The sequence below is a fragment of the Alosa sapidissima genome, chromosome 3, assembly GCF_018492685.1.
Source record: "Alosa sapidissima isolate fAloSap1 chromosome 3, fAloSap1.pri, whole genome shotgun sequence".
NCBI classification, from domain to species: domain Eukaryota; kingdom Metazoa; phylum Chordata; class Actinopteri; order Clupeiformes; family Clupeidae; genus Alosa; species Alosa sapidissima.
Window position 1 is genome coordinate 5961218 of NC_055959.1, and position 27904 is coordinate 5989121.

Sequence of the window (27904 nt, forward strand, 5' to 3'; positions counted from 1 at the left end):
CGCGTTCACGTTTCCTCCTATCAACCAAACGCATGCTTATGAAATACAGCTAAAATAAGACATTTGCAATGTCATCCGTAGGCTACTGATGGGCTTTTCCTCCCTGTTATTTTCTATTAATTGATTACATGTTCACAATGTTTATCAGTAATTTATATCATATGCCTACTGAATTTTCCACGAGTTAAAGACTAAAAATAATTTTTAACCTTGTTGTAGGCGGGTTAGATGAACACAGCTATGCTACATTGTAGGACAGCTTTGCCCGCTCGCGCGCACAATACTACAGCAGCAGTTGCGCGCCCGCGTATAAATACCGGCTTGAGCCGGTATAGTTTGTTTTAAGACTAGGATCGAGTGGAAGCTGCTACATGGGTAGATGGTTCTGAAGATGACATTTTTATTTTGGCTGCAAAGGAAAATGCTCTATCATGTGTTATTTTAAATCGTTTACATGGATAGTTTTTTCTGTTGCTGCAAAACGTAAAGGGAAAGTCAAACTACCCTATCAACATTGTTCATAGACGTTTTCAAAATACCTGATTATGATCGCAAGCTAGCACACAGCAGACTGTGTATAAAAAAACCCCCATAGGGTATAGCATAGTGATTAGTTTCCTGAAAACAGTGCGGGCTTTTACAGTCGACAGTTGATCGACAAAAACCTCGAACGACACTGGTAAGTGTTGAATAGTGCACACTAACGTTACTTCCTTTGGAAATAACCTAGCCTGCAATAGCCTGCGTAGATGTCATAGATGCATTACAGCAGTCTTCTGAGACCATCTTCAGCTTTGTTTCAACTGTTCACACTATGATCATTGTTACCTTGCTTGATTGTAGGCTATGACTATCTCTGACATTGCAAGAGTAAACGATCGTGTGCCAATCGTAGTTCCGACACTGAAGGCATCTTAAGCTGTGTTTAACGGAACCATGGCGCTGATCATGAACGAATCCCTTTTAACCCTTAAGCCGGCACCGTCACCGGTGTGACGGGTATGTTGAAAATTGAACGTTCTAAATCTGGGTTCATTGAATTGTTGCAGAACAGAATCTTCAGGTAGAATGTTCAAAACTCCCCTGCTGAAGGATTAAGGCTCTCCTTTTCCGCAGTCGTGCGTCTGATGGCACGCAGATGTTTAAACACACATAGACTTCTACTGTCCCTCGAATTGTCACTTCTTATCTAGTTGAGTTACTTAATATGAAGCTGTTACTTTATAGCGCAATTGAAAACCCAGCAGCGGCCTAATTGTGTCATCCTGCAAAAGCATATGGTGGCCCTTGGAGTCAACATGTAGAATGTGTGACAACCGGGCATTACCCCTCAGTAGAAAATGTGTGCAAAAAATGATTTCCTCCAGTTAAGCTAGTAGAAGTTTAACCAGGCATTCTGACTATTACAACACCACTTTAGGTATGCATAGACAGAACACCTGGGACTGCAGTTAGGCAGGCAGGCAGCTAGGCAGGGAGAGGTTGGACAGGGGAGTGGGCTGGCTTGTGTGGGGTGTGTTATCCGAGATCCCCGCCCCTCCCCATAAATGACTGGGCATGAGGTGATTCATCAGGTGCGGACAGACTGGCGGGTTTCCGCTATCTGAACTTGACCGGCTGGTCCACAGATAAGAGACAGGGCTGCAGGTGACAGGTGTGCTGCTGGGACAGCGGACAGGACGGCGATAGGGTGTAAGCTCTCTCAGGCGTGCATTGCTTGCCTTTGCTACTCTGTTCCTCTTTACATGCTGAGGTCTAGAGTCGTGAGATCGTTGTAAGCTTACCAGATGAAAAACCAGGCAGAGAGTTCCTTTTACGTTAGACTAAAACACAACTGGGGGGTTGGGGGGGGCTTTATTGCTGTCTCTGTGTCCTTGTCTAAAGTAGCAGTCTCCTGTTTATTTATGCATTTTCTGTCTCTTCTGTGTCCTTGACAAGCAGCACTGGCAACTATGATGGGAATGATGTCCTCAGTGAAGGGGTGCATGGGGCCCAACGTGTACCCAGAAGTGCCCGATGGAGGCTGGGGCTGGGTGGTGGCTGTGGCGTTCTTCTTCGTGGAGGTTTTCACCTACGGCGTCATCAAGAGCTTCGGCATCTTCCTGCAGGACCTCATGGGCGAGTTCAACGAGACCAACAGCCGGGTCTCATGGGTGGTCTCCATCTGTGTCTTCATCATGGCCTTCACAGGTGAGCTTGAACGCACCCCTATCTGCTAAATGACCAGTAGCCAGTGGACAGATAGAGTCCCTTTTAAAGCAAGTCTTTTTAACATTAAAGGTACGGTCGGAGATGCTGGCAAAATGTTTTTGATGTTTGTGCAAAACATCAATGAAATTGCACCACTGCCATCAGTTCTTCTTAAGCAGTATGTCGACGGGTTGGTGCTGTAAACGGCTTAATGCGAGCCACTCTGTTTGCATCCCATGTCCAGAGCCAGGACTGTGTGCAAACACACACTTGAGTACACACACTTAAAGGACAGCTGGGGAACAGTGGGGAACAGTTAGCTGAATTTAATGGAGAGTGTGTTGGATTAGAATCTGTATCAAGGCTGAGAAAAAGGAGGGGTGGAAGATATAAAATGTTTAAGGTATAAACTATAGGAATTTGCCCTTAGGTATGGATTTCGACCATACCGGCATACCGGTAAATGCTGCTAGATAGAACGGTGTCAGTGTGGCCATGTAAACATTGCATTAGTGTTATTTTGGGAATTAATGCAGAAGCAGTAATGCCAATGCCTGCAAACAGCTAAATAAAAAGAGTAACTTACTTAAAGGAACATGCCAACTTATTAGGGAAACTAGCTTTTTTGCTGTCTACCCCAGAGTTAGATAAGAGGATACATGCCCCTCTCTTCTCTGTGTGTGCAATAAGCCTGACACCCCACTGTTAGCCTAGCTTAGCATAATTCACTGGAAGTGGGTTATACCAGTTAGCTTACAGCTTCCAAAGTAATAACTTTCATGCAGTTATCATACTGTGATTTTATTTTAGTATGTAGGACACAGACAGTTTTGTTATTGTACTGGTGTCCTTGAGGTTTTTTAAAACTGTAGAAGCATATTTTCAAAACAAGTCCAATCCACATGAGCTTGTGGACTGAGCCAAAGTTAATGGCTCCTCTCTGCTTAGTTGAAACTGCTGACTACTGTGAGAGACATTAGCCACTTCAGATACTTCTGGCTAGAGACAACATAGATGCCGCACTGGGAGAGTCAACTTCCTTCCAGTTGAGTGGAAGTCAAAGCAACGTCCTTTCTGATCTCGAGCAAAAGCGTTATGGTGATATGGAGATTTCTTTCTTTGGCTAAAAAGGTTCCTATATTAGAATTATATAGATGTGTTTTAGAGCTTGGCGGGGCTTCTTCTCATGTTAAGACTGTGTGGATCTTAATTGTTTTCCCAGGGTGTATCTTTGGTAGTTTTCTCTCATGACCCACAATCCCTTCTAAGCCGCCGGTGCCCATGTACCATCAGCCTCAGCTCTGAGGGGCATACTGACCTCAGTGCTCCATCCTTGCGCATTGTGGCTCATGCAAACACAGGGGCCCTCGACACGGACAGAGAAAGTGCTGCGTCACCCCCTCACCACACAATGAGAGCAATCTGCTATATCCGATGCACTGCCTAAACCATTTCATCCTCTGCTCCTGTCATCACTCTCTTTCTCTGTGTGTGTGTGTGTGTGTGTGTGTGTGTGTGTGTGTGTGTGTGTGTGTGTGTGTTTGTGTGTGTGTGTGTGTGTGTGTATGTGTGTTCCTGTATGTTTGTGTGTGTGTGCATGTGTGTGTCTGTCTCCGCAGCTCCCCTCTCCACCATGATGAGTAACCGCTTCGGGTATCGGCCCGTTGTCATGGTCGGCGGATTCCTCATCAGCCTGGGCACCATCTGCAGCGGTTTCGCCACCTCCATCAACGAGATGTACATCACTGTGGGCATTGTCTCAGGTACCCTTCCTCTGCCACACAAATGCACTGGTGGGGAATCCCAGCACTGCCTTTGACAATGTATTGACAGAATGATTGATTGATGAATTGAACTGTCTCCTGCAGAATTGGTTTTTGATTAGGACATCAGAATTCAAAAAAACCTTCCAAAACCTGACTGAATGCCAGTGATTATGCCAATGAGAACTCATATGGCAATGGGGTCAAGTGTTAACAGATAACAGTACAAATTCATCATTCATGTTTTTTTTTACTATTATTATTCAGTTCAAGAATCATCTGCAATATTATGTTTATGTGAATAAACCCCTTGCCTTTCAGACATGTGGCCAAGCACTCCTTGGCAAGTACCCATGATGCACTGCTAGCCTTCCCCACTCTTTTTACTTTTCTCCATCTATCTATTTCTCTATTTCTCTTTCTACATTTTGCACAGACACTCCCTAACCGTACAACTTCTGTTCTTTACCTTTCCTTTTGTGTCTTTTTCTCCCCTTCTTTGTCTCTTTAAATGCAGTTTTCTTTCAGCTTTGTCCACCATGTTTCCTCGACCACAGTGACGAGACGGATCATTCCGGTGCCTCGGGGCCCCAGGCCTTAGAGTCTCCTGAGCCTCCTATTCCCTCCTGCAGCTAGAGGAAGGCCCGTGGCTGTCATGTCGCTCTCTTCCTGTTTTGTTTACAGGCCTGGGCTACTGCATGACCTTCCTGCCCACCATCACCATCCTCTCGCAGTACTTCGGCCGCCGCCGCTCCATCGTCACCTCCATCGCCTCCTCTGGGGAGTGTGTCGCCGTCTTCGCCCTGGTTCCAGGTGACTACAACAACAACAACAACACATTGGATTTATGTAGAGCTTATCAAGGCACCTAAAGTGCTTTACAGTGAAGGCGGAACCCCACTAACCACCACCAATAGCACCAGGCTAGCAAGTGAACTGCTGTAGTTGAGCATTGGTGTAGTGGATTGTTTGTGTGCTCTTTCCTTCCATGAAATCTAAATTTAATGTTGCAAAATGACATTACCATCACTGTGAGGCTGGAACATTAATTAAAAGATAGCCCATGTTCGTAGACTGGTTTAAGACTCTAAAGGGAATTCTGGCAATTTTTTACATAGATCTCCGTTTCTTGAGGTCACTGAGTACTGTCGGTACGAAAAACCCCTGAAAACAATCGGTTTTACCTAGCTCGAGTTGCTGCAGCCAACAGCTAAACTCTTCATGAGCCCCCATGTTCATGCCCCCAGAGTGTAGCACCCCCACTTGGTGACCTCGAGAAACTCAAGATCTATGTGAAAAATCGCCGTAATTCCCCTTTAAGGGCCGTTTACACCAAGAACGATAACTATAACGATAACAAGAAAAAGTATCATTCTAGCTAATATGAATGACAGGGTCCACACATATAAACGATAACGACATGAACAACGATATCATTGTGGATCACTTTGAGAACATTAAAACAGCCAATAAGAATCCATCAAATTCTAGACATCACATTCATCAACACAAGAAGAGACTTTCCATTCCCAGTGTGGACGCTAATGTTATAGTTATAGTTATCTTTATAATTATTGTGCCTGGTGTGAATGGCCCTTTATACTGAGACTCTTGCCTAGCCTAGAAATCTAGACGCGCCCCTAGCGGCCGCAAATTACATTTGCTGCCAGGGCTAGTCTAGCAACTCTCCGTTGGCTTGTGAGCTCCAGAAATCGAAACTTAATCAGGCCAATGAAATCGTGTATAGAGTCGTTAGGTGGGCTTAACATAATGATTGATGGCAGAGTTGCAACGGTTTGGCTTGAATTCCCTGCTACTTGAAAACAAATAAGATGGATGTTGCTGCTGGCAAACAGTGTGACACGAGTTAAGCTTTTATTAAGTAGGCAAACGTTTGAACTAGCCAACTAGCTCCGCTGGTGGGAAACGCATGGGACTCATAGCGCTGCCGCTGTCCTATTGCGTGCAGAGGGAATTTGAAAGACAACTGATTATCCCGCCCCTCGGACTGAGAACTGCGAACGGTGAGTGTCCAGACCCTACATTTTAATGTGGGTCTGGCTCGTCAGGCTAACTCTTGCCTAGTCCAGCCTAACAATGTGAAGCTTTTTTTATCGACACATTTTTTTTAGAGAATGAGGTTTTTGCTGAACATTTGTCGAACCTGTTATTAATTAACTTCTAACAATCATTCTTTATGGCCTCTGTACTTCTCTGCTTCCTTCCCCAAGCCTTCACTGCCATTAAGGATGTGATTGGCTGGCGCTACTGCATGGTGGTCATTGGAGTCCTTCAGATGAGTGTGATTGTCTGTGGAGCTCTGCTTCGTCCAATCATCATCAGGCCAAAACAAACTGATGCCGACTCGTCCAGCTCCCCTCTCAAGGAGCCGCAGGGAAAGTATGAGCTGGAGAACGAGCTCACCATCAACTCTGTGGACTCAGGAGTGCAGTCGCTGTCTAGCTCACGCACCAACCTGAACAACAGCCAAGGGGGGGCCTCCCCCGACAAGAATAGCCTCGCCGAGGCAGAGGTAGAAGAGCAGCAGGCCTGTTTCAATAAGGAAGAAGAGGACGAAGGATACGGAAAGGTCGCAGCAGAACCGTCAGAGCCTACCGACGCTAGTGCCACCTCCAAGCTCCTGGACTTCTCGGTGCTGCGCGATGGCGGCTTTGTGTGCTACTCGCTCTTCGGCCTGTTCGCCACACTGGGCTTCTTCGCGCCGCAGCTCTACGTGATGGAGCTGGGCGTGTCGCGCGGCATGTCTCGCGACGCCGCACCCGCCCTGCTCTCCACCATGGCGGCGGCCGAGATCGTCGGGCGCCTCTCCGTGGGCTGGCTGCTCACGCGGTTGCCCCTGCGCAAGATCAACGTGCTGCTGCTGTGCACTGTGCTGCTGGCCGGCGTCCTGGTGGCCTTCACGCTGGTGCTGGACTTCTGGGGGCTGGCTGTGTGCTGCGCGCTCTACGGCTTCCTGCTGGGCACCGTCTGCTCCACGCACATCCCCATGCTGGCCGAGGACGACGTGCTGGGCATCCAGCGCATGCCCTCGGCCGTCGGCGTCTATGTCTGCATCCAGAGCTTCGCCGGGCTGGCTGGACCACCCCTTGGAGGTGAGGGGGAAATGGGGATTTTCTTCAACAAGGGTTTGCCCTAAAATAGTTATGGTTTAAAATAAATCATCTAGGAGAGCGTGTCTGTTTTTTTATTGGGGGGGGGGGGGGGTGCATTAACAGCTTGATTTATGGGTTGGGGGTTACTAGATGAACCTCTAACTCCAAAGGGACTCCCCCTAATTAAAGGGTTCCTGGAGATTATATGACAGCATGGGAAGCTAGTTTTGTTGTGATCCCTGAGCAGCTCTCAGTGGAAGAGTCATTTTGAAGCACTTTGCATGAACAGAGCTAAATGAAAATTCTGTTAACCTCTCTAATGAGATCTATTGTGTGTGTGTGTGTGTGTGTGTGTTTGTTTGTTGTAGGTGTCCTGGTGGATAAGACAGGGAACTACGGCTCAGCCTTCTACTCGTGTGCGGTGGGCATGGGCCTGGGGGCACTATTCCTGGGCCTGGTGCGCCCGCTGAAGCTGGGAATGTGCCAAGGCCGGCGGAAGGGCCAGAGCGCGGAGAGCAGCCCCTCGCAGAGCTCGACGGATGACCCCGTCGACTTCCTGGATGTGGATCTGGCGGGTGAGGGAAGCCCTACCAAAAGCAATGACCAAAGTGTGGTGTGAGTTCACCCTCACAAGACTGTCACCTGCCATTGGGAACAAGACCAACCAAGACAAGAACGGAAAAGATATCAAGATGAAGCAGGAGAACAATGAGGTGGAGATGGTTTGTGTTTTTAATGCAGACCATCGGAAGGTAAATAGACATACATAAGAGACCACAGTGTCTCAGATGTTTCCGTTTTAGACATCCTGTCGCTGCTTTTAACGTGCATGAGTCATGGGGGACAGGCACACCACTCAGTGAAGACCGCATGATCCAACTGATCACTCCAAATGCTCGTTTTAATGATTTCTTTCGCATTTCTCATCAGACATCAGAGTTGACACAGAGTGACTTGTGCCCTTAGAGAAACACATGCTAAGTGTGAAATCAGTCAGACAAATGGTAAGAGAGATGTGCGAAGAACAGACAGATAGACAGACGTTCCTGGAATTGATAAGTTATTTATAAACCTATGGTGTGGGGTGTGGTGTGAATGTACTGTATAATTTTACATATTTAAGCCAGGAAGACACCACTGGGTCACTATCAATCCATTTGTGAGTGTGTGGAAAAGAAGGAAGGCTAATTTGGTCTCTTCTTACTGGCTTAATCATTAATTGACTTTGGTCAGACACTGGGTTTTGATGTCACACATTCTAATGCTGTGAAGCTCTAATGGTTCTAATGACGCCCCTGAGTTTCTATGACAACGACCCACAATGCACTTGGTTTTATGTCAGTACCTGGGGCGATGGAGACTCCCACAGAGCACCCGCAGGTCTTCCATGACCCAGATGGTGGCACTGATCTAGATGGTGATGTTGGGCCTGATGTGGCACCAGATGCAGGTCAAAGGGTCAAAATTCCAGAATCACCATCTGTGTTGTCTTAACCATTCTGTGGGACTTCGGGTGCATTGGTGTTTACCAGAGAATATTTCCATCCCATCACCACGGTTTTGTGCTTATATGTCCATCCAGTGCTTGTATAGACTTAACTGAATTCCTGAGTTGTACAACCATGTTTTCTCCCACATCGTTCACATTAAATGAGGGGTTTTCTTTTTTAAGGGAGGAGTTTTACATTTCTATTATACATATCCCTTTATCTTATTTTGTAGATACATTTCCCTTTATCTTATTTATAAATGCAGTTGATGATATTTAAACTCACCGCCAAAGATAGTAGCAGTCAGTCATGTCATGTGTCCAGGGGTACAGATGAGGCTTTAAAGGTTTGTGGTTGACTCTCTTGTGCCTTTTAATTTAAGGTTCCTAGCTCTGTCTGCCTTGTGAACTCTGTATTATTGGCTTGATGTTGAAGGGGGAAAATGCAATATTGAAACACCATCCCTTTTTTACTGATGTTATGCCATAGCACTGAATTTCTTCATCATATAAAAGTATGTAATAGAGTGTGTGTATGTGAGTATATAAAGCAAGCTGTGTGAGAGAACAATGTTTGGTTGGCTCAGAAGAAGTGTAATCAGTGTATGCAATGTACCTCCTTCATAATTGTTTTTAAAACAGTGAAGTCCTCAACTGAGCCTGCTGAACAATCGGATATCACCTGAAGACTTGATCCTTTATTTAGCACAGTGTCTGAATTGTCATCAGTATAGTTTATGTAAAATTATGAAATCACTTGTGTGTGTATAGGTTGTATAGGTTTTTACTTACGGCATCTATGAGGGCATTCTAAATTGTACTGATGAAAGACAACGTTTTGAAATTCAATGTAATATATGTCAATGCCTGGAAATGCTTGACACAAAATTTGCCCCCTTAGAATTATAGGGTTCTAACTGCATTCTGAGTAGTTCTGAGATATTGAGCTTACACGTTTTAGAGAATTCCATAGAGTTTTATTGATAAGAGGAAACAACCTCTTTATACTGTCCAAAAATGCATACAACTTCAAGAACCACCTTACCTCACCTTATTTATTCACAGAATAAAAATATATCAATAACTCAGTTTTGACAAAAATGTCAGATAGAACCTTATAATTCTAAGGGGACGAAATGGCTACAATTGATTTTTTTATATTGATTAAATCTTGTTTACAACTATGCTTTTATCAATTGGATTACTTACAGTGTTGCCATATTTTAAATGTTTCACAGAGCACAACATTAATACAAAGTAACTTGCGTGCGTAATACCGATAAGTAGCAATAGAGGATGTCTATGCAATACCCTATCCTAATATCACTCCTTTGATTCAGCCTTCCCTTCTCATGTCATGTCAGCAAGATTATCCACTCGTCCACATTATCTTACAGCGTTGGCCTCAGTTCTGAGGTTCACGAACGCTGCTCGGCACGGACCAGCTGGACATGTGTCTCCCTCAACGTGACTACAGGGATCCTCTCAGCATAGGCTATGTGCCAGTCAGACAGACACATTCTAGCTGAAGTCTGCCTCAACCGCGCATGAGGGCACGAGCCTGCCTCTAAACAGACAGATTGTAAAACGGGTTGGATCGTAAAACTGCGATTGTTATTTAAGGTTTTTTTTTAATTTAGAGTAGGCCAAATCAGTTTAAAATTATTAATGCCTTAAATTAAATAGCCTGCCCTTAGTTCCATTTCCCTGGATGAAAAGAATACAATACCCTTTAAGACAAAAACAATCAGATAAATATATTGTTAAAACTATAATTCCCCCGTGGATTTCCTCCTTAATATCCTCTCTTGATGTACCTAAATGAGACCTAGGAGAATAGGCCAACAGTGTCCTCGCGTGGTGGCTGGAGGATACTGCAACATAAATGTCAGCCAATTGCAATAAGAAAAACCTTCAAGCCAAGGTCAAATATAAATCTATAACATTATATAAATATTCTGTATAGTTTTACATTTAGAATATGCATGGACATTCCCAACATCCCTAACTAAGCAGCTTTCTAAATGCTGCATTCTGGTAGACAAGAGAAGTCTCCCCTCCCCAGCAAGCATTAGCATTGCTAATCAGTCCTTATCCCTTATGCGCTTGGCTTGGCACTCAACACTGCAAAGCACAACTCTGCCCCTATGTAAAACAACCACTCAAGCAGAGGAATGTAAATAGGATAAAGACAGATTTCCTTTCAGGAGGCTTGCTCAAATTCAGACAGAGTTAGGGAGACAAAATGTTCCCAGGAGTTACCCCACAAAGTAGCCTATTACTATGATAGGATAGTGAAGAAACAGGCCAATTATGACAGTGTAAGCAAAACACCCTCTCTCTGAATATCTGACAAAAAAGTCAATGTTCTGTGGACAATAATGTGAACAGAAAGTTGGTAATTTAGGCCGTGTAGCCCCTGTGGCTTGCTATTCATTAAGCTGGGGATTTGGTGTGGTTACCTCATTGCAGACCACATAACACATTTTCTGTTAAAGTTAAGAGTATGATTTTGCTTCGTATACAGTTTCTTACCATTGCAATGCTGATCTCAACATGATCAGAAAGAAACAAGAAACAACAACATTGTTAGGCCTTTTTCAGTGAATTTGCAGTGCATTAAGATATAACTTAACCAATTAGGTAGCCTACACCAGCAGTGGAAATATTTGTAGGTAAACAATGTTCCCTGGCGCCTCCCAGTACGGGAAGATCTCATGTAAGCACACATCTCCCAGTGAGAACTGCTATATCCACAGGAGGGTTTCAAAAGAGTGCTAGACCACACTGGAGGAAATGGCAAATTAGAGATGAGCTACATGCAGATTAGGTTAATTCACAGCACAAAAGGAGAGGAGAGTTGCCTCTCCAGCTTGGCTTAAGAGTCAAGACACTCAGCAGGCTTTATTCGTCTTCTCATCATTGGGCGACAGCCAGCAACTGGACGTGTAGTCAGCTGAAGCAGAAGATACTCATCTTTGTTGGTCCACACACCATTAATAACCAGAGCCGGACAGTAACGGAGTACATTTACTTGAGTACAGTACTTGGGTACAATTTTGAGGGATCTGTACTTTACTCGAGTATCATTTTTGGGGAGTACTCATGACTTTACTCAAGTACATTTGATAGGCAAATATTGTACTCTTTACTCGACTACATTTCTATCCATAACCGTGAGTACCCGTTACTACTTCTAAAAAAAAAAGGAAAAAAGAAAAATCTCGGAAACCCTCAATTTGTTGTTTCCCTCTCAAACGTGAATGGATTGTGCAGGCGCCACTGATTGGGACAGCCTATCAGCAATCACCTTCAGCTTTCCGCCAAAGTCAACTCCATGGTCAGATTTAGATAAGAGACGAAACCATGGACGAAACAATGGATGAAGACGCAGCAGGTCCATCCCGGGAATGTGCCAACCTGTGGCCCCACCTCGCCAGACTATTTCAATTTTCTAAACAAGTTAATGATAGTTTTCGCTTCAAGTGTTTCAATTACAAAACAGTATTTTGTATTTTAAATACATGTATTAGAAATACTGCCCATCCCTGGCAACATGGTAAAAAGATGAAAATGACTTGATTTTAATTCCAATTCATTTTACATTCTCCAAGGTATAAACATTAACATTTTTCATAACTCCACGTCGGACGTTTCTGTACATAAATGTAAGCACTGCGGCAGTAGTAATGCAATATTTAGAAAATGTAGGCTACTCTTGTATTCTTGATACTGAAGTACTTTTAAAAACATGTACTTCAGTACTTTTACTTAAGTAGACATCTGACTGTTGTACTTTTACTTGTACTTGAGTAAAATTTAGCAAAGGGTATCTGTACTTTTACTCAAGTAATGAAGCTGTGTAGCCTACTCTGTTAATAACTCACCACTCAGGAGGCGCAGACAAATCATGGACTTTCTGATACCATGTTACGACCCCCTGTGCCCTCTTCAGGCCTCTTCCTGTCAGTACACGTGGGATGTGCAAGTACACCTGCATCATTGAGTGGGTAAATAAGGGACTCTCCTTCCCCTTAGCCACTTTTATTCTCTCTTCTAGCCGTCTGTTCTGATGTTCTCTTGCTCTTTATTCTTTCTCTCCCCTTATCTCTCAAACACTTTGGCACCGTTTCCCAAGCATTCCTTCCTAAATTTGTTTGCTCTTATGACGGGACATAGTCAATTGCACCTTTCTGAGAAATATCAGTGAGATATGATTTTCTCCATATTTTACAAAAGCTATCCTATTCCTTCATTGTGAGTTTACTGTTGGGACACTATCTGCTGAAACAGAAATAGTGTGTTGAATACTTACAGTAGTAACTTAAGTATGGAGTGTCATTCAAGGTTCCCCCTCTGGACTGATCCCTAACATCAACATCGCCTTCATAGACAAGACAGGAGTCAGGATTTTTAAAAAAATCTTATAAGTTGCTAATGCTGTAATTGTTCCTTTCCCACCCGTGACCATGTTGATATATCATCATTGTTGTTTCTGATACATAAGACTAAAAAGCCAAATGGTCAAAACAGTAAACAATGTTTCAGGGTTTCTTTTCTTTCACTTTATTTTAGAAGATGGCAGGGTGAGAGGCAGTTGTTAAGAGGTTACATTAAGAGCAGTTTTGCATGAACGAACATTTATGAACAATGACTTCAACAGCAAGTAACACGAATCCTGATATGGGGGCAACTGTTTTTACCGTTTGTGATGAAAGTTCTACATTGTACATGTACACGCATGATTAGAAAATTAGAGACAAAGCCATCCATAGGCACTAGGAATAATTTGTCTTCCATTTTGTGACTGAATCAGTTGCATAAACATTGTGATAAAATAACCCACCCCCCCTCCCCCAACATACAACACAAAAGGGACACACAACCAAGGCCTTCTCAAAAATCATTATAAAAAATCTGGTGGCATTATTGGAAGAAGCTCAGGACACACAATAATTTTCTTTACAGTTTTGTTTCATTTTTTCCCCCGTGCTGTTTTCACCCAACATGGCACAGTGATGTGGCACACACACAGTCACAGTGCATAGAGAGAGAGAGCACTGAAGTAGTGTACTGGTCATAATTACAACATTTCAAAGCAGAGGGCTCCCAGACCCAACATCATTGCCTGCTGAAAGAGAGAGAAAGAAAAAGAAAGAAAGAGAAAGAGAGAGAGAGAGAGAGAGAGAGAGAGAGAAGTGGGTCAGACTTTGACAGCTCTAAAATGTACCACGTGACCCAGTGAATCACAGTGGGGGCAGCATGGCGGTACACATGGCGCTTTTTAGAAGGTGGACAGACAGGCACAGTGGCGTGGTGTGGTGCTGGCACGAGTGGCTTGGACTATTGGTAAGGGCACTGCATGGTTGGCAGCTGTGCTCCCCCCTCCCACACAGCGGCGTCACCGTCACCACCTCCCCGTGCACTCTGTGCTGGGTACGTCTGGCTGTGTTCCGGCCTCTGACGCACTGAAAGGGAACTGGGCAAAGGCACTCTGTGTGCAGCGACTGGGGGAGTGAGTGAGCCACCGGGGGGCTCCTTCTCACGCTAGGCGGGCACACACAGAAACGGAGATGTCCCTCCCTCCCTCCCGCGGCCGACGACGGCCCAGATGACACAGTGACACGACGTGACTCATCCTCATCTGCCTACGGTAGTAAACCCTGTTCCACATTTGGTCTCGACATTAGAATTAGCTTCATTTTTTTCTTCTATTTCTTCCACTGTACAAAAAGAGTAGTCATTCGCTTTTTGTGTTTAAAAAAATTCAGGCTAACGGTCAACTTTTTAAGGCAAGCTGAAACCTAGAACAGACTAGGACCTTCTATGTTTGGTCAGAGGGGTCCTTTGGTTAGTCATCAAGGGCAGTCAAAGTCAGAGAGAAGAGACTGAAAGGGCGACCCATTGCTGGACCAGCATCTGTACAGTCGACATACAGACAACAAGGTCTTGGGTTTTTTTTTCTTCCTTAACCTTTGCTTGGTAAAAATAAAAAATAAAGGCCTCTACAATTAATTTGTTGCTTTTTTTCTGAACAGTTAAAAAAAAAAGTGCAGCACAGAAGAAGGGTCAGTATGCACAGCAGACAGGCACCAGGGGCTGGGGGAAGGGTCGCTAAGGACCTCTTTTCATGTGTGTGTGTGTCTGTTCGGAGAAAGAAAAAGGTTTCATAGTCCAAATGTGCTGCCTGCATGTCTGTTCTAGTTTGTCACAGACTGGAGTGTGTCAAGAGTGGTGGTGATGGTGTGTGTGTGTAAGGGACATTGTGTGAATGTGTGTGTTGTGTGTGAGGGGCATTGTGTATGTGAGGACAAGGGAGGCCAATGTAGAGGTCTCATAAAGGCTGAATCTGAACGTTAGAGTTCTCCTCTGGGCTTGGAGCCAAAAGGCAGAAGACCACTCTGCTTTTCCTACCAACCCCTCCTCCAACCAAACATGTCCGCCACAGGCAGCAGGGCTTTCCAAGGTGTGTGTGTGTGTGCGCGCGTGTTTGTACAAATAAGGAAGAGTAGGGTTAAAAACAGGAGCGTGAGAATGTGTGTGTACGTGTGCACATGCATTACTATATGGAAGTTGAACTTAACATTCACAAATAATGTGTGGTGTGTGTATGCGTGGTGTATGTGCGTGTGTGTTTAAGGGGTCATTTCCTATAGGAACAGAGCCAGCCCCTTGCACTTCAGGCACCAGCAAGGCTGCGCTTTAGAGGTGCAGTAACCATCTGCATAAACAGAGAAAGGCAGGAGCAGCAAAAACAACACGACAACAACACGCTCACAAATCAACATCCATCCTCACTTTACAGTAAAGTTTTCCAGAGTAAAGGGCTTAGAACGACACCTGTATCAAACAAGGCAAGTGGGCAGGGGGCTGTACAAAATGTCCTGGAACCCGGGAGCGGGCTTCACAAGGCCGACTCAGTCCCTTTTTTGTTTCATACACCACAGAATGGGAGAGGAAAAGAAACATCAAATGGAGGCGATGCTTCAACTGGTACCTCCAAAATAAAAACAGTGGTTCTTGTCAGGTCAGGTACACATATGCGTTTTTTAAGTCACAGGACAATGAAACCTTGTGGCCATGATCAAACATGCAAAACAAACCAAAAAAAAAAAAGTAATAAAATAAGATAAAATTAAATAAAAGAAATAAAACGCAAATTCTAAACGCCACTGGCTGTCGCCACTTCAAAAGTAACCTTCTGGCGTTAAGAACCACTGTAAACAAAAACAAAAGAGGGAGGAGTCAGCTGGTTTACAGGAAAAGGTTGGGGCAGGGCAGTGATAGGTTGAAGCCAGCAGCAGGGGGCCAATCAAAGTCCAGCCAGTCAAAACACTGACCCGTCAATTAGAACGGTGAACTTCTTTTGCGTGACAAATGGATTTGAATGTAGGCTTTAGGAAAACACAAAAGTGGTCATCTTGAGGAGCCCTGAGAGTAATCAAAAACATAGACATACCAGAACTTCTCTTGCCCTGTGTGCCAGAAAACAGTAGGTATTCAGTTTATTTTCTGTGTGTGCATGTTTAAACATATGAACGCATGAAACGAGGGCTCCCCCTCAAAAAAAAAAAAAGGTTCTCCAATTGCTTGTAACAGAAATCCACCAGAGCCAAAAAAGTGTAAACTTCTTGAAATATAAGTTAAGTTTTTTTTTCCTCATAGGTAAATATATTCATATATATAGGCCTATTTATAAAGAGATTCAAGATTTAAAACAGCTGATTAGACAACTACAAATAAAAGCAAAACAAAAGTGGGCCTGGAAGGTGTGGACAAAGGCTCAGAACATCTCTTTTTCCATACAACAAACTGTTCAAACACCAGAAGGTTTTTAATAATCATTTATGAACCCTGGCTACTCAGACAGCAGCTCACTGGCACACAGGTCAGCTCCAAACATCAAGTCAGCTGCTTAGCGAGTAGTTGGTCAGTGTTAAAAAGGCTCAAAAGGCGACATTTAAGGACAGTGCTCTGATGTTTCCGTTGGATCCTACAATACACAAAGAAACAAAACCAAACCAAAAAAGAGAAAGAAAACAAACAAAAAAAAGCTTTCACTTACACTGTTACTACATTTTGTCTTTCGGTTTGCTTGCGATTTGCCCTCTGCATCAGTTTTTCATCTGGTAGACAGGGAGGAGGAGAAGATAAGCTCTCAGGACCGTTTGTCGATCTTAGAGCGGCCACTAAGAGGCTGGGGGTGGGGAGTGGGGGGTAAGGCAACGGTATACAGTTTGACAGTGCGGGCTTGTACACCATATTTACTTTCTCCAAACAAACACACACAGACAGACACAGACAGACAGACAGACAGAGACAGACAGACAGACAGACGGACGTTCCTCCCGCATCAGTATGCAGCGAGCGGTTCATTGCCACTCAAGTCTCTGTGGGGGAGGGAAAGCGGTGGCGATTCCGCACATTTACAAAGTCCCCTCTGCCTGACCACCCCCCCCTTAACCCGGGTCAGAGCATTACAGAGAAAGGGACCACAGTTGGTTAAAACCAGGCACAAGGGCTGGGGACACCATCCCATCTCAGGTGTGTGTGTGTGTGTGTGTGTGTTGGGGATTTGTGGGGCAAAACGGGGATAGTGGTTGGACATGGAGAGATCAGGGAAAGGGGGAAAGTTGTGTGTGTGTGTGTGTGTGTATGTGTGTGTGTGTGTGTGTGTGTGTGTGTGTGTGTGTGTATATGTGTGTGAATGTATGTGAATCCTGCAGATAGGACAGGAGAGACAGGTGGTGGGTGAAGTGGTGTTTGGACCAAAGCACAGGTGAGGGGTAGGCAGAGGGGGCTTGGGGGTCAGGTGGGGTGTGAGGGGTGCATTTGCATCGGCAACGTCACTGCAGCATGAGCTGCTTGAGGTTGTCATGCAAGATGGTGTCCTTGACGTCGCGGAAGACCAAGCGGATGTTCTCGGTGTTGATGGCGGTGGTGAAGTGGTGGTAGAGGGGCTTCTGCTGCTGGTCCCGCCGCTTGCTGCGGAAACACTCCACCAGGAACTTCTGCACGTCGGCCAGGCTGTGCGCGTCGCCCGTGTACTCGGGGAAATAGTCCTTGATCGACACCGTCTTCACCTTCTCCTCCAGCAAGTCTGTCTTGTTGAGGAAGAGGATGATGGAGACGTTGGAGAAGACGCGGTTGTTGACGATGGTCTCGAAGATGCTGAGTGACTCCGTCAGACGGTTGGTCTGCCGGTCCTCCATCAGCACCTGGTCGAACTCGCTGGACGAGACGAGGAAGAGGATGGACGTGACGCTGTCGAAGCACTCGAACCAGCGCCGCCGCTCCGACCGCTGCCCTCCGACGTCCACCATCTTGAAGGGCACGTTCTTGATATCAAAGTCGTACTCGTGGATGCCCTTAGTGGGTTTGCGCGCCAGCAGGATGTCCTGCTGTGTCGGGAGATAGTCCTGCAGAGGGGACAAACATCAAGACACAGGCTTTACAAAGAGGATGTGGTCACTGCTTGGTGTGTGTGTGTGTGTGTGTGTGTGTGTGTGTGCGCGCGCGCGCATATTAGGGCTGCATGATTTGGAGAAATGATTTTCAATAGAATTTTCAAGCTTCAGTTCAATATGGCAAATTTTCACTTGAAGTTGGGCCACTTCTGATTGGTGAGCAATGAGAATGCCTTATGCATTAGAAGAACAGCACTCCTGTTGGGTGAGCTTTAGTGTCTGTAACTCAAGGAGGATGACCTGAATATAAAAATCATAGATTTAACATTGGGTCAGAGTTGCGAGCTGAATGATTAATTGCAGCCTTTGCGATTAGCTAATTGTATTATATGATTTTGATTACAAATTGCTTAAATGTGCAGCCCTAGCTTGCTTGTTCAGTTTGTGACCAGGGGTTTTGTATCAAACAGACAGAAAAAAAAGGCCAATAACTTTTACTAATAAAGAAATTCGTGTGTGTGTGTGTGTGTGTGTGTGTGTGTGTGTGTGTGTGTGTGTGTGTGTATGTAGTCGATGAAGGCCCACACTAAAAAAGGTTCTGTAAAAGGGTGAAAATATCTGGAGTGGCATTATGATATTGAGCCTAAAAAATTATAAAATGCCACTGCAGTGCTGAGGGAAAATGCAAAAAAGAGAGACAACAGAGAAACAAAGAACCAAAAGGAACTCATGTAACTAAAGTTCACTATAGTTTTGAGGAACTCGCATTAACCAGTTTCAATTCTTTGTTTGAAGGCCTCCCCTTATTGACTCGGGCAAAAAACTAAAGCTTACCAGTTTCTGGACAAACCAATGTGTTCCTCCTACAGCAGCAATCACACAAAACCTCCAAACACAAAACCACTGCGTTCACAAAATAACTCTGACCAAACAAAGCTCTTCATATCACACATTACGTCAGTAGTCATAAGCCCCCTCCCCCACACCCACACAGCCTTCCTTTTGCATAGCATGCAAACCTGCTAGCTATAAGGAATTCATTCATTTGTTCATTCAAAACACTTTATTTATACCCAAGGGGCAAGTTGTTGTACAACCACATAGAGTAGTTCACAGATACAAATAATATAAAAATACATAGATGTAAAAAAAAAAAAAAAACTGTAGAAAATCTATATAACAGGTATAAAGAGCCTTAAAGTGAAGGCTTGGGAGTGGGCCTCCTACACACTAATACAATACCATGAGCCTCATCAGTGTCGCCACAGTGTCTGTGCCCAAGCAGAACAGGAAGGACAGAACGCACGCCTGATGACCTGATGGTGAGGTGGGTTTACAGCAAATGGAGATCATGCCGGTGGAGCAGATGGATCTCTTCCCCACGACCTATGACCCCGTCGGCTCTTCCCAGAGCGCTGCATATTGCTGGCATGGACAAGACTGGCTCAGATCGGCCTTGCTGCCGGGGCCTGATCCCACTGAGGGAGGCCAACAGGTAAGAATTTGCAAGCAATGCCAAAGTTATCGATTTAGAATTTAAAACCTACACACCCATCCAAATCAGGAAGGTATTCAGACAAGTCGACAACAATCCTTGAAATATTTTCCATAACATTTCTAACCAGATGGTAATGTTTTCAGTACGGATTTACCATCAAGAGCAACTTCAGTATCTACAATATCTGATATCCTTCACTCAACTGTATGGAAAGAAAGTTCGCGGCTAGATACTCATGGGCACGTTCAAACGGAGTTGAGTCAGATGACTGCAAATGACTCTCCTTCCCTGAATTGGTCCAAGCCAAGAAAAATATGGGGGAGGGAAAGTAGGGATGAGCGTCACCACAGAGGCAGCACCATACGGTCACCACAGAGGCAGTACCATACGGTCACCACAGAGGCAGTACCATACGGTCACCACAGAGGCAGTACCATACGGTCACCACAGAGGCAGTACCATACGGTCACCATATCTGGCTCACAATATATTATTTGGATTCTTCACATTACAGTTGTGGTTCAGTTCTGTGATAAGTTACAGTGTAACTCATTTATTTACCACATATAAAGTGACAACATTTTGTAAATACTGGGAGTATCATGCCCATCTTGGCACAGTAAATTTGCTCTCAACTCTGACTTCTTTTCCAATTTCCGCTGTGTGACGCAAGAACAAGGTCTTGTGTCATCTTGTGAACTTCTGAGGGAATGCTATCAGAGTACAGAAATGTGCGACTGTATTAAAATCATAATGTTAGACTAATAAATGTTGATAACTGGTGTTGCTGTACCAATGGAATATCATTCTGAAAAAATCTGAAGCACCCCAGCATCACTGGCTCATACCCAAAACACAAAAATGCTCACTTCCCCCACATGGCACTATTTTTACCATGTTTGTATGTCTGTGTGTATGTATGTCTGTCTCTGAATGTGTGTATGTGTGTGTGTCCCTCAGATGTGCCTGCGGAGGCAAAAGAATGACACAAATGCACTGAAAAACTCCCACTGCGACACACACACAGCTGGGACTCACTTACAAAAGAAGTAGTGCTTGATGAGTCACACACACACACACACACACACACAAGTACTGAAGAAGCAGCAGAGTTTGCACGCAGGGGAGCATATGGTTTTGTAAACAGGAGGGAATGCCCCATTCTCTGCATAGTTGAAATAGCAGCCCCCTGACTAGGGGCAGATTGTTTGCGTGGGTGGTGAGAGAGGAGGAGGAAGGTCACTGGCAGAAAGGCCGTAGGTTGCAGGTTTGTGGCTCCCTGGGGGACGGTCAGCGGCAGTTGGGCCCGTGTGACTCCGAAAAGGAAAAAAAGATCAAGAACAGGACTGGAGGCAGGAGAGGGATGGGGAAAATAGAGTGATGAGAAAGAAAGTGAGAGAGACACAGAGAGAGGGAATGGGACAGAAAAGAAAGAGGGAGAGTAAGAGATGGAGAGACTGAGAAAGTGAGTGAAAACAGGGAGAGAGAGAGAGAAAAGAAAGTGAGAGAAAGAGAGAGAGAAATATAGTGAGAAGTTGAATAGAAATAGAGGGCTGTAGGTGCATTCCTGGAATACCAGACAGGATGACATCACAGGTGAGTGAGCAGAATGGAAAAGCCATTGCTGACGCTGATTGGCTGAATGCCAAGCCCACCCACATCAGCAAGGCTGAGGGCTGCCCAGCAAGTTTCCAGCACTTAGAGCCATAAGGCTTAAGGGTCTAAGGGGAGAGGATATCCTTACACACACACACACACACACACACACACACGTGGGTGTGTGTGTGATTTAGATTGTGCACTCTAACCACATCTACTTCCTAGTTCCCCTCTAGGAAAATTGTCCCAGGGAGAAGCCCAGAGTGCTCCAGCGCCCAGTGTTACTCCTGTTATGCTATGTGCTACTCCTGTGTATTAGCTCCAGCGCCCAGTGTTACTCCTGTTATGCTATGTGCTACTCCTGTGTATTAGCTCCAGCGCCCAGTGTTACTCCTGTTATGCTATGTGCTACTCCTGTGTATTAGCTCCAGCGCCCAGTGTTACTCCTGTTATGCTATGTGCTACTCCTGTGTATCAGCAAACCCGAGTAGGAGACAGGCGTACAGGCCACCACCATGAGCCAAGATGCCTGTGACACACGCACGCACGCACGCGCACGAGTAGGCAGAGGGTTTGGGAGCGATCTCGGTCATCAGGTGTGTACCATAAACACACACAGACACACACAGTGAGGTGGGGCATTGAGGGAGGGGACAGGATCAGAAGAGTGGGGAAAAGGGCCCGTAGAAGGAGAGAGCAGCCAGGGCTTACTTCCTCTTTCACAAACAGAATACCAGGGGAAGGAAAAGGAAGGACAGATGGACAGAGAGAGAAAGGGAGAAAACTCTGAAGAAAGATAGCGTTGGCACTAGCCTGTACTCTTCAAAGCTACTTCACACTGTGTGTGTGTGCGCGTGTAAACAAGCAATTGCCATCGGAAGCATGCACGGAAATCTAGACTGAGCATGTGTTTGTTAACAGTAAGAGGTGGCGCTGAGAGCAGTGAGGTTAAATGATGCAATTGAGCTGTGACTCCATACAGAGGCTCTACCACACTTCAGCAAGGATCCCTGCAGTCTGCAGATCCACTTCCAGCAGCAGGCCTGAGCACTCAAGACCTCCCGACTCACCATCACAGGGATCATGACTCAGCAGTGCTCACACTCACACTCACAGCACCAGTCAGGCCTCCAACACAACAGCAATGAATTCAGTGTTTCCCGCAGCACTTTACAGCTTAGGAATTATATATATATATATATATATATATATATATATATATATATATATATTAGTTGGTGCCACAAACCATCAAGTAGATGACCATATACAACACCTTAATCCTGTGCATATAGGGCTTAAAGTAATGATTGTGCTGGAGGCAGGAACAGATGCCTACACACATTTAGTTGTGCAGTGTTGAAATTATGAATATAAACTTTCTTTTTTACAACTATCAGACCAGTTGCAACAACTTTTAACTTTTAATAGTAAACTTACATGGTCCAAGAATCTTTACCATTTAAGGCAAAGTTCAACTCCATTCCAGGAGGAAGTACACAGACACATACTGCAAGTAAGCACTGAGTGCCCAATTACTGTCTACATTTCCGTTTTAAATGGTTTTCATGACACTTACACATAAGGCAAAGGAAAATACAGAGTTTGAAATCTAGGGGGCAAAATGGCCACTTACGGCAGTTCTAGTAGTTATGGAATGCTGGTGCTTCTACTGTGAACGTTCGAGAAACTGATGGTAAAAGTTCTCAAGAAACTTATGGTTAAAATGATGAAGAAACTTAAGGTTGGTGTGAGGGAGGGGGGGTGTATTGTGTGTGTGTGAGCAACCTACACGTTACTCATCTTGCACTGGATCATCTTCCTGCAGTTCCGCTGCTACTACCAGGCGCTTCACGTAGGGCACCAAGGGGCAGAGGGGGCACCAATATTTAGCCAATAAATGTGAGAAGTTCAAACTGTTTTTCACTCTTCCGAACGTTTACAATGTCAAAATGCAGCAACAGCATGTTACTTGCAAGGATGATACTTTTTGGGACCTCTCAATTTCCACTATGCAGCAGATCTAATTTCAATGTTATGCTACTCCATTTAGCATGCACGAGAGAGAGAGAGAGAGAGAGAGAGAGAGAGAGAGAGAGAGAGAGAGAGAGAGAGAGAAAGAGAGAGAGAGAGAGAGAGGAAAGTTCCACGCTGCTTGTTATTGTTGATAATTGATATGTCCTTTTCGATATAGGAAACTTTAAGGAAATCATGAAGGCAACAAAAATGAGGCTAGAGGAGATTTAGGAGTTATCCGGTTCGCACTACTGACCATTTATAAACTGTGAAAGGGCACTTAGGCTACACTAACTGTAATTTGGAAAAAGGACAAGAATATAAAGAGTGGTCTGACTGAAACGCATTCCACTCAGATAGGCTAGGCTACCAGGCTCATAATTCACTTTTAATTGCAAACAGAAAATGTCTAGCTAGCATCATGTCATTGAAATGCTTCCATTTCCAAAGCAATGAAGGCTGTTTATACCAACTTAATATTATGCTATAAAATAATATTGTATAATATTGCTATAAATGTGGCACAAACAATGCTAAGAGTTAGACTAGCTAAGAGTTGGAGCTGGAGTGAATTAGCCATAGGTTATATTTGAACGGAAGAACTTTTTGTCATCATTATTTTAATGATATAATAAAAAAAAAAAATTATATTCATTTATTTATTTTATCGTCGTTTTCCTGAATCTCAATAGATCGCAAATTACTAAAGCAGCACCAGTCAAATGCTAAATTTAAAGGCTTTTATGATGTCATCACATCACCAAAAGTATTTGGTTTTTAAAGTCCGACGTCCACATGATACAATCAAGGGTAACGTTCAGGCTTCTGCGAAAAATAGGATTTTATTAGGTTATTAGGTTAAAGGCTACCGTAAATAGCGAAAAAAATGTGATCAGTGATCAGACAAATGTAGAGGGTTTTGCATCTGAACTCTTCATATATACATAGCCAGCCACCACCTTAACTAACAAATTTCCTGAGGGAAAAACAGAAGAGAAAAATATTTTTTTATGATATCATCTCTGCAATGCCTGATGGCTGGCTGTGGCTGGGTAATGGGACAGGGGACTCATAGCATAGTATTCTTCCTTGCTGAGTAGGTTTGTGTGTGTGTATGAGAGAGAGAGAGAGAGAGAGAGAGAGAGAGAGAGAGAGAGAGAGAGAGAGAGAGAGAGAGAGAGAGAGAGAGAGAGAGAGAGAGAGAGAGAGAGAGAGAGAGAGAGAGAGCACATGTGTGAGTGTAAGAGAGAGGTGAGGAATATCCCGTGCGTGAGAGGCTAGAGGTTAGTGATTTGTTTCTGTGTCGATGACGCCCAACCCATTGGTTTCAGTTCCTCTTTAAGCTGGTCCTCAGCGCCGACAGCAGTTGCTGAGCCACACCCAGCGAATGTGTGTGGGTGTTAGTGTGTGTGTGTGTGTGTGTGTGTGTGTGTGTGTGTGCGCCCCCCAACTTGGTCATCAGTCTGGTGTCAACCACCTGCCAATCAACCAATCCACCACATAGTAGTTTCCCCTTCTCCCTCTCAGGAAGAGATGATGCTACAGGGGAAATAACACAGGCATCTGATCTGAATTCTGATGACAGAGTTACAGGCTTTGACCTTAAACTCAAGAAGGAAATCTTTACCTGTGTTGTAATGTTCATATGTTTGCCATTTATCAGTTGTGTGTTGGCACTTGCTATTTAATATCTATGATATATGACCAACTATTTAGATATCCTGTAGATATGGCCTCAACGCTACTTTATCTACTTTTGCACAACTGGGTAGATGTAAAACTGTATTTCGCTACACTGGTATTATACTTGTGCCATGCCAATAAAGTTGAATCTAATCTTACTGAATAACCTGACATCAGGATTTGATCACATTATTAAGACAATCTGATTTTAAATCTAACAATCTGAATAATGATGTCTTTTAGTGACTTGATGGAAAAACAAACAAACAAACAAAATAGTGGCTTTTGTCTTGTGACCATGTCTTTAAAAGAGACAGATGAATAAAGAATTTCATTTTTATGTATAACAAAATTTTCTCGAATTTACACTTTCTCTTCAACCATATATCTTCCTGTGCTTTCATGGAATGTGGAGAGAATGAAATGAGTGACCCCTGTGATACATCACTCTTGATGGTTCAGCAACAAAGCCTCTGGTTGCATCTTGTCTGATGCAATCTTGCCACTGCAAATGATGCTCCTCAGTAATGATCCCCACACCCTTTAAGAAAAGGCACAACTTGGGCTACAGCTCAGCAGAAGTGGCTGGCATATCTCTGCCATTCACAGGTCATCATTGTTTACTTAATCTATGCAGAGAAGCACTTGGATCTGTGGAAGAGGCACTGAAGATGCCTTGCCTAGAATGACTCCTGGATGATCCCTGAACGTGCCATTACATGACCCGGAGGGGACAGGGGCATCTAACCACTGCTTATCTAACCATATCTCATCTAGTCTGTGTATCTAGACACCGCAGCTTTGCGATGCATCTCTTATTGAAACTAAAGAGTTAACGTTAAGTTAACACGTTTGTGTGATGACCTTTGACCTTGTGTTCTGGTCATGTGACATGCAAACAAAAAATTGACCCCCGACAACTCATTAATGATGTGGCTTCATGCAAAAGCAATTAGGTTGATGTTGCAAAAGTACAACATCAAAAATCCCCCCCAGCTTTAAACAACAACAACAAATGTGAGTAGAGGGAAACTGGGGCGATGGACGCCCCTAAGATTCCCTGTGGGGATGAGTCCCACACACACACACACACACACACACACACACACAGGAATAGAGCAGTTTGTCTGCATCAACAACAGGACACTGCTAGGACAGCTGCATCAGCCCTACTCCAGGCGTGTGTGTGTGTGTGTGTGTGTGTGCGTGTGCGTGTATTTGCATGTGCATCACTCCTGGTGTGAATGTGTGCATGTGTGTTGTGAGCATATGTGTTTGAAGTTTTACACTGTGTGCATATACAGTGCCAGTACCAATCTATATAACCCTCTATATAACCCTCATCACTGATGAGTCTATGTATGCACTATGCAGGTGTACATGGAAATAGACATATTTTAATGTGTTTGTGTTCCTGCAAGACACGCCTGAAATAGTCTTGAGATGGTGACACTTACCGGCATTCCCAGTTTTTCCAAGTTGTCCAGGAAATACTTCACTGATTCACCCTGAGAGCAAAAAAAAAAGGAGAATGAGAGGAACGATGTTAGAGATGCAGTTCCAAGGCAAATATATCCACTTAAAATAATCCTCCATCCCCATAAAATATTATACCAACAAGCGAGGTCAAACACAAAATGTGTGTCTGAATGCCTGTCTGCATGTTTGTTTTTCTTACAGTGAAACTGAGAGAGGACATGGAAGAATCAAGAGAGAGGGAGGGAGGGAGAGAGAGAGAAAGAGAGGGAGAGAGAGAGAGGGAGAGAGAGATATAGAGAGAGGACAAGACAACTGCAATAACATAGTGACCGAAAACCTAAAGAAAAGAAAAAATAAGAAGAGAAAAAAACATGACAACATTTTGAAAAAAATTGGACAGGAAAACGGTGAGACAGGGACCCAGACACAGACGAATGGATGCGGGGGAGAGAGAAAGAGAAAGAGAAAGAAGAGAGAGTGAGTGCTGAATCCAGATGAGCAACATAAACAGTATTCACGCATGAATTGTTTATCGCTGCCCATCAAGAGAACATGGGCCTCTATTAGCAAACACCACAATTACAGCCAAGTTCCCAAGCCATTCCAACTAACTCGCCCCAGAGCAAAACATGAACATGCACATGCACGCATGCGCACATGCACGCAGACGCACACACACACAAACAAGAAAACTACTTAAAAACACCCACACACTTTAATAAGTAGACCTGCTTGACGTATGAGTAGACCTCATACGTCGCGGGCCAATTCCGGCCCGCGACGTATGACAAAATAATAATGTAATCCGGCCCTTGAGGCTATTAATTGCGACAAAACAACGATACTGATTAAAATAGAAGATAGATCCAGGTACGGTGACATCTCATTTGTAGGCCTACTCTGCTCCACTATGTGCAAGACATCCAGAGCTTGATTCAAACCCAAAATCGCTGCGCAAAGTTTTCAGGAAATACTTGTATTACACGCGAGAAACACAAAGACGTGCATAATGACGCAGAAGCGATGCAGGCCAGTGTTGCAGAAATTGAAGCAGAAATAGGCCTACACCAAATGTTGAAAAACGTTCACGTGTGATGAAGTCTTAGGTAAGCTATGTTATTCACCTATTCTAATTCTGAAGGAGAATATCCTTTTGGAGATTATGATCGATCGTCTATGACAGTGATAGTCACGGTGCGTCTGTGAATGGAGGTGCGTGTATACAACGGTGTCCACTAAGCATACCATGCTTGTTTCGACCCTCTGCCCAACATAGCTTGGAGGTTGCAGTGGTAATCGTGATAGTGTCCGTAATGGATGTGGTACAGACAGCAGGGCTAGTAGAAATAGGGCTCTAAAGAACTACAAAGTCACCCGCAATATGATGCGAACTTCTGGGTACTGCAGATTACCCGCGATAGGAACTGTTTGACCAGAATACATTATTGTAGGCCTATATTGTAGTAATCTATTACTAAACCACAACTTGTTATGTAATTTGTTATGTGGGTAATATGAAAAAAGGAAAGTAAACCTGCTTAAATATATTCATCCAGTATTTACTGAAAGGTGCATAATTTGAGGTGCTTGCCATCCAGTGACAAATTACATGGGTAAATTTACCCCCTTCATAAACTTTTGTTTTACTCAAAGATTTTTACATTTAC

The 27904-nt window shown here is 44.2% G+C and overlaps 2 protein-coding genes across 5 annotated transcripts in view; one reads left to right on the top strand and one right to left on the bottom strand.

Moving 5' to 3' along the window:
• Positions 1 to 269: 269 nt before the first annotated feature.
• Positions 270 to 9739, top strand: slc16a6b (solute carrier family 16 member 6b). 4 transcript variants are annotated; one of them, XM_042087092.1, is made up of 6 exons: positions 270 to 679; positions 1939 to 2190; positions 3810 to 3953; positions 4638 to 4766; positions 6185 to 7066; positions 7435 to 9739. In XM_042087092.1, the coding sequence occupies exons 2-6, from the start codon at positions 1953 to 1955 to the stop codon at positions 7683 to 7685; spliced, it is 1644 nt and encodes a 547-aa protein (XP_041943026.1). In that variant the 5' UTR covers positions 270 to 679; positions 1939 to 1952; the 3' UTR covers positions 7686 to 9739. The 4 variants fall into 4 exon arrangements, with proteins under 4 accessions (XP_041943026.1, XP_041943025.1, XP_041943024.1 ...); XM_042087091.1 differs by having other exon boundaries at positions 1951 to 2190; XM_042087090.1 differs by having other exon boundaries at positions 273 to 679; positions 1942 to 2190.
• Positions 9740 to 13097: 3358 nt separating this feature from the next.
• Positions 13098 to 27904, bottom strand: part of gna13b (guanine nucleotide binding protein (G protein), alpha 13b) — a 33421-nt gene continuing 18614 nt past the window's right edge. The window contains exons 3-4 of the mRNA XM_042087102.1: positions 26216 to 26266; positions 13098 to 17974 (exon numbers count right to left, since the gene is read on the bottom strand). Of these exons, the coding sequence (XP_041943036.1) occupies positions 17402 to 17974; positions 26216 to 26266 (624 nt within the window). The 3' untranslated portion in view covers positions 13098 to 17401. The remainder of the gene's footprint in view (positions 17975 to 26215; positions 26267 to 27904) is intronic.